The sequence below is a fragment of the Chiloscyllium plagiosum genome, unplaced genomic scaffold (assembly GCF_037043375.1).
Source record: "Chiloscyllium plagiosum isolate Xiang-an unplaced genomic scaffold, Cpla_swu_hap1 HiC_scaffold_16, whole genome shotgun sequence".
NCBI classification, from domain to species: Eukaryota; Metazoa; Chordata; class Chondrichthyes; order Orectolobiformes; family Hemiscylliidae; genus Chiloscyllium; species Chiloscyllium plagiosum.
In genome coordinates this window covers 32,509,837-32,522,890 of record NW_028270154.1, presented here as the reverse complement: position 1 = coordinate 32,522,890, position 13,054 = coordinate 32,509,837, and the positions used below count along the sequence as shown (strand labels likewise).

General features: G+C 38.7%; 1 protein-coding gene across 14 annotated transcripts in view; it reads right to left on the bottom strand.

Moving 5' to 3' along the window:
* Window positions 1-13,054, bottom strand: part of rapgef6 (Rap guanine nucleotide exchange factor (GEF) 6) — a 378,117-nt gene that overhangs the window by 25,539 nt on the left and 339,524 nt on the right. For all 14 annotated transcript variants that reach the window (XM_043703415.2, XM_087995265.1, XM_087995261.1 and 11 more), the window contains one exon: window positions 9,026-9,249. In XM_043703415.2, coding sequence (XP_043559350.1) covers window positions 9,026-9,249 — 224 coding nt within the window. The remainder of the gene's footprint in view (window positions 1-9,025; window positions 9,250-13,054) is intronic.

The window sequence follows — 13,054 nt, the reverse complement described above, 5'->3', positions numbered from 1 at the left end:
AAATTTATGATGACATCTCTGGAATGCAGAGATTATAAAGGGCACAGAATTCAATTCTAGGTAACAGGCAAAGAAAAGCATTGCACATATATGCTATTTATTAAATTAATTAAAGTATGTAGGGAACAGGTTAGCATCTATAGTCTTTAGAAGTAAGGATCTTATACAGCAAAAAAAGCTGGTAGCATATAAAACATGATAGAACACATTATAGATATAAGGGAATAGTACATAGTACTAGAGAATTATTATTAATTCAGGAATGAACAATAAATCATAAAATGGAACATGAACTGTTAGAAGCAGATGTTACTTTACCTTCAGAATGCAATAGACAAAAATGATCATTACAATGAGGGGGTCCTTTGAGGAATAAAAACATAAAAGACATTCCAAATAATTTGAACAGATAAAAGCTCACAACTTTTTAAAAAGATTTTTAGCAATTAACTGATTAGGAATAATATGAAGATGATGTAACCTTTATGGAAAGAGGATAATCCTATAGAGAGGAAACAGCCATATTTGCAAAGCAGGAGATAATTGGATTTAAAGAAGCATATATTTGGGATACTAGAAGCTAAAGTTTTGGATGTGTTTTTCTTTCTGAAGCAACACATCTCGTAAGGTGTCTCCCAACTGAGAAAAGATTTGTTACTCACTATTTAAGGAATTTAAGCTAATATTTAATTTTGAATTATGATGGATATTTTGAGATAATTAGTTGTAACAGTAACGTTTTGGATTCTGTATTAGAGGACAGATTCTGGTTTCCATCTTCTAATAGTTTTTGGTATAGTAGTGCAACATACATCACATATATGTGATCACATACTCCAAATGTACAGCGTGTTGATTTCTGTTAACAACACTTTAAAACTTTATTTGCGTTATCTAGTCTTCCCTATACAACTAAATGAATCTTCTTTCTAAACATTCCTCAAACAGGCATTATATTCTGAAGAGAGTTTCCCAGACCCTTATAATATCTGGGATACTTATGGCTGAGCTGATACTTATTAAAGAAAATCAAATTATCTGGAAGATGCTACTAGTAATTAAGCAGCATTGCTTAGCAATAACCTGCTCACTGATGTCCAGTTTGGGTTCTACTATGATCACTCAGCTCATGACTTCCTTATAGCCTTGATTCAAATGTGGACAAAAGAGCTGAATTCAAAACATGAGGTTAGAATGACTGCCAGTGATACCAAGATACATCGGGTAGCAAGGTGCATTTGATGCAGTGTGGTATCAAAGAGTCCTTGCAAAACTGCAATCAATGGGAACTGGGGCGGGGGGGGAGGAATTTGTTCGGATCATTAATGACACAAAGAAAGAGGTTGTAGCTGTTGCAAGCTAGTCATCTCAGCTACAGGACATTTCTTGAGGAGTTCCTCAGGGGAGCATCCTTCGCCCAAGAATCCTTAAGACTTTAATAGCCTTCCCTCTATCATAAGATTAGAAGTGATGTTCATTAATGATTGCACGATGTTTAACACCATCTGCAACTTTTCAGATACTGAATCAGTTAATGTCCAAATATAGCAAGATCTGGGCAATATCCAGGTTTGAGCTGACAAGTGACAAGCAACATTTGTGCCACACATATGCCAGGCAATGACAATCTCCAACAGCAGAGAATCTAACCATCATCCTATGACATTTAATGGCATAACCAGCTTGAAAGTTACCATTGACCAGAAACTGAACTGGAGTAGACATATAAATACAGTCACTACAGAGCAGGCCATGCATCCTGCAACAAGTAACTCACTTTCTGACTCCTCAAACTCTGTCTGCCATCTACAAGGCACAAGTTAGGATTGTCGAAGAGCGTGGTGCTGGAAAAGCACAGCTGGTCAGGCATCATCCGAGCAGCAGGATAATCAACTTTTTGGGCATAAACCCTTCATCAGGAATCAGTGTGATGGAATATTCTTCATTTGCCTGAATGAATGCAGCACCAACAATACTCAAAAAGTTTGATACCATCAAGTATAAAGTGGACCACTTTATTGACAGCACATCCACAAGCAATCTCATTCTTCACTACTGATGCTCAGTGGCAGCAATGTGTACAAATTACAAGATACATTGCAGCATTTCACTAAGGCTTCTTAGGCAGCACATTCCAAACCCTTAACCAGTACCATCTAGAAGGATAAGAATATTAAATATATGGGAACACCACCAAGTTTTCCACCTTGTCACTCATCATACAGACTTGGAAATGTTCCTACAGTATGCCAGAGTCAAAATCCTAGGACACTTTCCCTAAATGTCAATGTGCATGAGGTATATCAAATGGATTGCAGCAGATCAAGATGCGCAATCAATGCTGACTCAGCAAGCGTTGCCCATTCCCATGAATGAATTAAAAAAAAACTTCATCATGTGCAACATATGGAAGGAATGGTTTCTCTTTGTCTACTACCAAATCTGTCTGAAAAAAAAAGGGTAATATAAACGAAATACATCATTGACTAACCAGTAAAACTGCAATTCACAATTTGGTGAGATTATAGAAATGTGGGGATAGGGAAGTCATTCAACCAACACTGCTTTCTCAACTCCTCAGTTGACTCAAGATCCAACATGGCCAATATTCTTCTTGTTCATAATTCAAAATGTAATTATAATATTTGATTAAAAATTGTTCTAATTTTATTCATATGCTTTTGGTCATATTCTTTGTCTCTCCTATCCTGGTTTAACATAAAATACAGATCAATAAACACACAAGACAACAGTGTCACTTCCCTTTGATTAAAGCATTATGCTTGATTTTCCAATGAGAATGGATTTAACACTCTCATAGATCTTCATTTGCTCAATGTCTTAAGACTTAGGCTCCTCTCTCGCACCTTTCTTTGAATTCCTTCTAATATCTCCATTTTTCTCATCACAATGATATCAGAATTTATTTTGCTTATTTGCTGCAAAGGAATGCTAACCAGTCTATGAATTGCAACTTAAAAACCAGGCAATAAAACAGATGCCAAGAAGTTTGTCTTTTGTTCTACCTGTTTAATCACCTAATGCAATACGCTCTTGTTGCCATTGAATTATTTATATTTAGGGTTAGTTTATTAGCTCAGCTAGAGAATTGGCTCACCAACAGAAAGCAGACAGTCGAGATAGATGGGTCTTTTTCTCAATGGCAAGTCATAACTAGTTGCGTGTGTAGGGTTTGGTCTTTGGACCCCAACCATTTACAATTTATATTAATATCTTTAATGCAGGGAAAATAAGTATTATAGCCAAATTTCCAGATTTGGGAAAGTAAGCAGCAATGAAGAAATAAGAAATTTACAAATGGATATGGATAGGCTAGGTAATGGGCCAAGATTTGGCAAATGAAGTATAATGTGGCTCAATGTGAGATTATCCATTTTGATCACAGGAATAGGAAGACAACTGATTATCTAAAATGGAGAGAAACTTCAGAATGTGAGTTTCCTCATGCATAAGTTGCAGAAAACTATCATGCAGATACTGCAGATAATAGGAAGGCAACTTGAATGTTGACTTTTATTGCAAAAGGAATAGAGTATAAAAGTGTTGCTGCAACTGTACGAAGCATTAGTGAGACTGTACCTGAAGTACTGTGTACAATTTTGATACCCTTATCTGAGGAGGAATGTAGTTGCATTGGAGGCCATTCAGAGAAGGTTCAGTAAATTTATTCCAGAAATGAGGGGTTTATCTTTTGACAAAAGATTTAACAGCTTAAGCCTATAGAGTTAGAGGAATGAGAGGAGATCGACTTGAGGTATATAAGATGCTGAAGGGGATTAACAAAGTACATGTAAAAAAAAAATATTTCTTCATGTGGGGCAATCTCAAACAAGAGGTCAGTTTTTTAGGATAAGAGGGATCAGATTTAAAACAGAGATGAGGAGAAATTATTTTTCTCAGAGTTGTGGGAGACAGACAGATTTTTAACTTGTAATGGATTGAAGGGTTATGGAAAGTGGGCAGGAAAGTAGAGTTGAGGCCAAGATAAGATCAACTATGATCATATCACATGGCAAAGCAGACTTATGGGGCAGAGTTGCCTACTGCTGTTCCTAATCCTTATGAATTGTAATTTTAACTGTGCTGTTTAAGACAAGTGTTTTTTTACCTTTTCTTCTTCCTCTATCCACTATGAAAGAGCAAATCACTAAGTGATAGGTTAGCTGCTCTAATAGCCATGTTCTAATATATGATCCGGGATGTAAAACTGATTTTAGTAATTATTCTGATGTTTTCTGCTAACTTTTCTTTCCAAAACCATCAATCCACTATAGGTGGAACAGCTGTCCCACAGATTAGTCAAGCAACAGCCTTAGAAAGTCAAATTCACAGCCAAAGTCCCAGACACCAGTGTCAAATTCACTGGGTATTCCTATCCCACCATGAGGTATACAGTTTGGAGGAAGTTGCCTTGAAGTACTCACATTGTCTCTAGACCCCATGAAATCTCATGACATCAGGTCCAACGCAGACAAGGAAATCTCCTATGCATCACCATCTATTGTCCTTCTGCTTCTTCACCATCTACCTGCCCCATCTGACCTCCCAACTATGACTGATGTTTTGAGAAGATTTGTAGTTCAGGTTGAGGTTCTGGATGTAGGTTGCTCGCTGAGCTGGAAGGTTTGTTTTCAGACATTTTATCACCATACTGAGTAACATCATCAGTGAGCCTCAGGGTGAAGCTCTGGTGGCATGGCTCCTTTCTATTTATCTGTTTACGTTTCCTTGGGTTGGTGATGTAATTTCCTGCAATGACACCATTTCCTGCCGGAAACCTCTTGACATCATGGTAGCCCACAAACCCAGCAACACACTAAAACAGCAGCTAATGAACTTGAAAGACCACATATAGACAATAAGCAAAACTAATGTCATTTACATAATACCTTGCAAGAACTGGAATAAACACTACATTGAACAAACAGGCAGAAAACTAGCCACCATGCTCCATGAACATCAATTAGCCACAAAGAGACACTCTCACTCGTATCCTTACATATGGATGAGGAAGTGAGAAAGTCTATAGCCTTAAAACCGTTCTCTAAACATTTAGACTCAAACATAATGATGAATTATAGAACACATTTGCTGCACTAGAAAATAGATAGGCAGGAAGGCTCAGAAAAAGGGGGGAACTCAAGGAATGCAGAGGATAGGGACATCTGTGCTCACCAAGTGATAACAGGATGCTCCAAGGCAATTAAGAACATTTGACTTAGCATCAGTGAATCTGTGTGAACAGGCTACCAAGTGATAACATTCACGGCCGCTCCTTTGTGAAATTAATGACAGTGTTTAATTTTGACCGAGAAACAAAACTCTGTACGATCAAAAGCCCTCAATTGACGGTCAGATCCTGTCAATTATAATGGATTCTTATTACCCTTTGCAAGCGGGGCACACACAGAGAGAAAAACATCTTTGCTGTTATTAGGCCCTGACTTGAGAGTTCAAAAGGACACTAGAGAGAGAAACTATTTTAATGCTGAGGCTGCTGAAGCCAGTAGAAAATGAACTCTTAATGCTTACCTGCTATGGATTGAATTTAATTGCATTTTGGGACTTTATGATGATATTGAGTAGCCATTACCAGTTGTTAAATACAAACTCTGTAAAAGGTAATATTGTTGAAGCTTTAACTTGCTGTTCTTGCAGACCACTCTACAGGTTTTACAGACTGCCCCACTGTCAATTCTAATTTGAATTTGAATCACAACCCTGAAAAGAGCATGCTTAATTTAAAGACTAATGAATCAGTTTAAATGCAATCTTACAGTAACATCGCAGCCTCAGGTACAGAATGATTCAGTGCTTAAAAAAAACAGGACTCTGCTCCTAGCTAAGAAATTATTCTAGGTCTAACATTGAAGAGATTCTGGCACAATGTGTCAGGAAGCCATTTTGTGGGCAAAAGTTTGCCCTCCTTGCTAAGAAGTCCTTTTGTAAAATAATTGTATGTGACATGTGAGCTGTGCAAGGTTACCTTATGAACTCTCCGATTAGCTCAGACTGGTACCTCTTTATGATAGGAGTTTATCTTGCTAGCAGATGTCCAACTCAGCTGGGTATGTTTTTCCCACCTGATCAATGGCTTAGGGCCTGTAGGAGTGATTAGTCAAGCGTACAAAGACCTGTCAATTAACGTTTCTTCCTTACGAATTATTGTCTTTCACTGTTATCTGTCTAATTAAGAACACGTAATGTTCTTGTAAACTTTTGTATAAAGGAAGCCACTTTGTATCAGAACAGCCGAGTAGCCTGCTGAGCACCTGAAGAGCTGGTTCGCTACTCTCTTAGGTTATTAGAACCTATTTAGTTTAACTTATAGATATCAGTGTTATGTTGTAACAGTGATGCTACTGGTAAATAAAGGGGATGACTAAAATTAAACTAATCTGTCTCTCAGAGATTTTTTTATTCCAGACTTCCAAAGAGTACAATCTCCGGGAGGAACCAAGAGAGAGGTTTATAGGTCTAAGTCCATAAGGGATTCCCTGGGCTGTCTCAAATCTGCAGTTTAACAGAAGGACATCACTTTGACTGGGACAACACATCCATCTAGGACAAAGCAAACACAGAAGCACACAAGAATTCCAAGAAGCATGGCATTCCAACTGGAACTTTATCAACAAACACTTTGACTTGAATCCCTTTACCATCCCCTGAGGAAAAAAAAACAGGAAATGACATCACCAATCTAAGGAAACTTGGAACAAATAAAGAGAGAGCAGACCGTACGACCAGTGCTTCATCTGGAGGCTCACTGATGATGTTGCCCAATATGGTGACGAAACGTCTGAAAATGAACGTTCCAGTCAGCGAGCAAACCTATATCCTGATGACCTAATGCTCCTCAAGGTGAAGTACAACTTAGAGAGGTCGCACTTAGGATAGAAAGAGCACAGAATGTTCTCTAGATAGGGGATTGCAATGTCCATCAACAAACAGAAGTAGCATGCAATAGACAGTGCCGTCTTTCCCGCAACCAAAGGATCATATCTCGGCTTTGTAGTCCTGTCACATTCAATTGTAACACTTTTGGACAAAAAAATAACTAACAGAAGGAAAAAGCTTCACAAATATCTCCGTCCTCAATGATGGGTGAGCCTAAAAAAATCAGAGCAAGAAACAAGATTGATGCACTTATATCACAGTGTCTCCCAGATATCCCGAACATCACAGATTCCAGTCTTCAGTCAATTCAATTCACTCCATGTGATATAAAAAAAAAGATGAACGCACTAGATCTTGCAAAGACTATGGGACTTGAAAATGTTCTGGTAATAGTATTGAAAACGTCCTCCAGAACTAGCCATGGCACTGACCAAGGAGTCCCAGCAAAACTGAAATCAATGGGTATCAAGAGGGACGTGTCAGCTGGTTCATCTCTGCACTGTACGAATTCTGTGATCCTGATAACACTACTGCAGTCTCTCAGGGTAGTGTCCTAATCACAAACATCTTCAACTGCTTCATCAATAATCTTCCTTCTGTCCTAAGTTTAGAATGTGGATGTTTGCTGATGACTGCACAACATTCAACGTCATTTGCAACTTCTCTACCACAGCAGTCCATGTCCAAATGCAGCAAGACCTGGAAAACATCCAGGCTTGGGCTGACAAGTGCCAGGCACCTCCAACATGAAAGAATCTAACCATTGCTTCCTTGCATTTCAATGACATCACCATTGTTGAATCTATCACTAACAACATGTCGGGGTTTCCATTGCCCAGAAAATTAAATGTAACAGACAGTACACAAGAACCTCAATGCCTTCCACTGGAATATCTTCCACTCTTCATTGGTCAATAATCTTTCTGTATGTACTACATTATAAAACTGCAAGATGTTGAAGTGAAATAAATAAGACTTCCGTATTTTCCAACAAATTCATTTTCACTTTACAGCTTTAAGCAAGTTCCACCAGTTCCACATTGTGCCAACCATAGAAGCAATCAACATGTCTACCTTGTGGAAAGTACCAAATGTTATGACTGCTCAACATCATTGACTCTGGAAATATCCACTTCTCTCAAGTGGGTTTCAGCAGCCAGATTAGGACAAATCAAGGCAGATTCCTCCAACCCAACCTGCAGGCAGCCCTTTATAGCCATCAGAAAGGCTTTCTTACCTGCTGGAAATAAAGTTGATTGGGTAGATGGCAGCACCATCTTAAGGGCTTTAATTTGAAGCAGGTAGAGAAGATCAAGTATGGACCTTCTGACCAAGGCTTAATTCCTGCGATGGTGGGAATTAGGGATCTCTCCCTAATACTAATTTGCCTGATTATTTGCCCTTTTTAGGGAGGGTAAATGTCCAGCATAAGACTTTGTTTTTTCACAGCAAGATAAACAGAACAAGCAATTATGTGTCTTCTCAGCCAATCATGTTGAAGGACTATGAAACTAACAGCACAAATACTGAAAAGGGAGTTAATTTTGAATTGGTGAATTCAATGCCTCATTGGGTACATAGGGAGAAATGTTAAGGGGAAAGAAAGATTAGATTAAGGTATAGCAAAAGCTTTTTTTCCAAAAACATTTTAAAATCTCTACATTCTACACTGATAACTATTCATTTTCAGTGCCAGAGATTGGTGAAATAATTACACCTCTACTTTGTTAAAAGGCACTTAAAGGTGGAATGACAAGACTGAAAATTTGTGGCCATGTTTTCACACCTGCCACATAAACACAGCAACTTCACTGTGCTTAATCATTTCAGTGGTAAGGCAAACAGCAAGATATGAATTTTATAGAGTTAACAGCAGAGGGGAGGAACATGGGCAGAAAATGTCTTGTTTCCTTGACTTAACTTTCCATCTGTGGTTACTTGATGTTGCTGTGTCATTTGTGCATAAACAACAGCAAGCATCATTAGTTCACAATTATTTTCAGTTAAAATCTGGCTCATTCATTCTTTGAATAAAAGTCTGCAAGGGAAATAAATTCTTAGATGCTTCTTAAAATTCACCAGAATAAAATCTCTGTAGTTCACTCACATGTGCTGTAGGCAGGCTCACACTGCAGTGACATGATTTGGATTTTCTCTTCATCAATCTCAACATGTAAGTTTGAGAGATACTGCTTCACCTTCCGAGCCATCTGGGCATCCTCGTACAGCTTCTTGGCATTGAGCAGAGAGCTCCGGCGCACTCGCTTCTTGTGGCCCCCACCTTGCACTGAGTCTAGCATGTTGGAATTTGTGCTGCCTTGACTTAATGACCTGCCCCCAGGGGAGAAAGACAAATCAAAGTACAGCCAAATGCAGGCACGGATTTAAAGAAATAGTACATGCAGTGAATGAGTGGAGAAAGGGTGTTAGTTAATGGCAGCTGTTGTCACTTTATCAATATTTCATGCCCTCATTAATAATGGAGAGAGGAAAAATACAATAGGAATGTTGAGAATGAGATCAAAATCTTGATGGTCTTATGAGTTCAAGTAGAGCAAAATTCTGCCTAATCACAAGAAACAAGATTTACAAAGCGAGAACACTGAATGCTAATTAACAGGAGGCAAGCTTTCGTTTAGTTGCTAAACCAATTAGTACACAAACTGTGATTAAATCAGGAATAATAATACATCCCCAAGGAAACTGACTGCCCTATCATGCATATTGGTTCACACTAAGCTATAGATTTGAGCACGTAATCTAAATTGATACTTGAGAAGTTCTAACAATGTCATATTGCGAGCTCCCAGATTTTGTATTAGATACAACAGAAGTTATATTAAAAACTTTTTTAAAAGGATAAATTCAACTTTCCTCCACTTACACAATAAAAACAGAAATTATTCATTCATTAATTTGCTGTAGTAGCCAAATTACAGATTCATTCGCTAAAGACAGAGTTCTAAATGTATTTAGCATGGAAGGAGATCATTCAGTTCATCATGCCTATGTCAACAAAGAATTAGCCATTCAGCCAAATTTCACTTTCCAGCTCTTGGTTCATAAGCTTAGATATTACAACACAGCAAAGTACTTGCTGAACCTCTGCTACTCATATCCCAACTTCCTCCAAATTTTACTGATCCATCATCTCTGTTCTTGCTGAACTTGACTGGTTCCAAATTCCAAGGTCCAATATTAGAATTCTCACTTGTGTTCTCAACTTTTTCAGCAACCTCAGTCCTTTCCATCTCTGTACCTCTACCAACTTGCCAATTCACCATTTTCTGTGTCCATCCAAATGTGTCCTCCTGCATATTCATTTTAATTGTTCCACCATTGGGAGGTGGTACTTTAGCTATTTATGCTCAAGTTCCAGCATTCCCTCCCTCAACTCTCTTTGTGTTACTTTAAAGAGGTTTCTGAAAAATATCTCAGATCAAGCTTTTGGTTACCTGTGCTCTTTTCCTACTTTATAGTTTAGCTTTTAAATATGAGACATTTGGAATTGTGGGGCAGTGATTAGCTAACATAGGCCATTATTTATTGATATCATTTTGCTAAGCATCTTACTTACACTATATAAAGATAAGGTAGTATTTTGGACCTTGTTACGTGTGAATTCTGTGTTAGGTTTATCTGCACACTAATTGAAATTCAACTTCAAGAGTAAACCATTGTTCGTATTGCACTTTAGAATATCCTGGAAAAATCATAAATAAGAGTCCTTTTTTCTAGTACCGGTATTTAATCACAATCAAACTGACTCTTCTCTCAGAGAAAATAAAGCATATATTGTAACCAAAGTGTGGAAGAAAAGTATTCTTTTGTATCCCTTCCCCCATTTTAGTTAAAATATTTGTATGTTAAATGCCTCTCTTCGATGTAAATTTGAAGGGTACAACACTTCAAATGCACACTCATACACCTTTTAAATACTGAGGGATTCTTCCTCCTCTACTCTTTCAGGCATTGAGGTTCACATCCCCAGCATTATGAGCAGAAAACAAACCTTTCAAAATTCCTCTAAAACTCCTAATTCTATGCTGTGGTTCTGTTCGCCGAGCTGGAAGTTTTTGTTGCAAACGTTTCGTCCCCTGACTAGGTGACATCCTCAGTGCTTGGGAGCCTCCTGTGAAGCGCTTCTGTGATGTTTCCTCCGGCATTTATAGTGGCCTGTCCCTGCCGCTTCCGGTTGTCACTTTCAGCTGTCCGCTGTAGTGGCCGGTATATTGGGTCCAGGTCGATGTGTTTGTTGATGGAGTTTGTGGATGAGTGCCATGCTTCTAGGAATTCCCTGGCTGTTCTTTGTTTGGCTTGCCCTATAATGGTAGTGTTGTCCCAGTCGAATTCATGTTGCTTGTCATCTGTGTGTGTGGCTACTAGGGATAGCTGGTTGTGTCGTTTTGTGGCTAGTTGATGTTCGTGGATGCGGATCGTTAGCTGTCTTCCTGTTTGTCCTATATAGTGTTTTGTGCAGTCCTTGTCAGGCCGATACCCAGCATGAGCAAAACTAATGTAGTGTACAAAATCCCATGCAAGGACTGCACAAAACTCTATATAGGACAAACAGGAAGACAGCTAACGATCCGCATCCACGAACATCAACTAGCCACGAAATGACACGACCAGCTATCCCTAGTAGCCACACACGCAGACGACAAGCAACATGAATTTGACTGGGACAACACTACTATTATAGGGCAAGCCAAACAAAGAACAGCCAGGGAATTCCTAGAAGCATGGCACTCATCCACAAACTCCATCAACAAAAACATCGATCTGGACCCAATATACCGGCCACTACAGCGGACAGCTGAAACTGACAACCAGAAGCGGCAGGGACAGGCCACTATAAATGCCGGAGAAAACACCACAGGAGCTTCACAGGAGGCTCCCAAGCACTGAGGATGTCACCTAGACAGGGGACGAAATGTTTGCAACAAAAACTTCCAGCTCGGCGAACAGAACCACAGCAACGAGCACCCGAGCTACAAATCTTCTCACAAACTTTGAACTCCTAATTCTATCCCTAAATTGAGTCCCTCTGGTTATAGACCCATCAGGCAAGGTAAAAAGTGTCTTTGGGTTCACTTTATTGACAACTGTCTCCTCAGTTCCCAAGAGAAAAACAATATAGTTTATCCAACCTTTCCTCAAAACTAAAGTTCTCCAGTGCAGGCAACATCATTACATATCTGTGTATTCTCGAGTGTAACCTTTCCTATAGCAAGCTGACCAGAACCCCGCATATTATTTCAACTGTGGCTGAACTAGTGTTTCATACAATTCCAGCATAACTTATCTGTGGTACATGTTTTCACATTTAGTTCTCCTTCTGAGTTCTGGCTCAGTGTCCAGTTCCTCCCAATGACTGCCTACTGCCCCTGCAGCATCTCACAGCTCTGTCCCTTGTCTGAGAATCTCATTAAAGCCTTGTCACCTTTAGACATAATAACTCAATGCACTCAAATGGCCCTTCAACACCACCCTCATAAACATCAGCCAATCCACAAATTACATCATGTTTCATCACTTTAACTTCTCACCTGCTGTTCCTCCCGCATACCTTATATTTAAATGCTTAGCTTGCATGGTTAAATCTCTCTATGCCCTTGTCCTACCCCAATCTCCTACCACCAATCATTCCAAATACAGTGCAAAATCATCCCCTCTCATTTCATCTGTAAACTCAAAGCCATATTTAAATGCAAGCTCTCATTTATGTTGTTCAACTGTTTATAAACAATTTCAACATATGACCTTGTCAATATGCTCCTTTATTTTAACATTAACTGGCTTTAAATAGCAATTTCAGATTGAAAACTAAGGCAGGGTGGCTAAGGTAAGAGGTGATATTAAAATAATTGGCTGGTGGTATGTAGCAAAAGTTTTACTTTTACTTAATTGTGCTGGACCTAATCTGAAAATGCCAGATGCAAAGAGTGCCTGGAACTTGTAGGGCTCTAATTGTTCATCATGATTATTATTGAGAATAAAACACTTCCAAGACATCTACAACAAAACTCAGGGCAGCTTTAGAATTTTACAAATTTACTGTAAATAGCTTGTAAAGAAATGCATGCAATTTTCTGATGTATAACAACTTAACTTTTGCAAGGTTGAGAAATACATT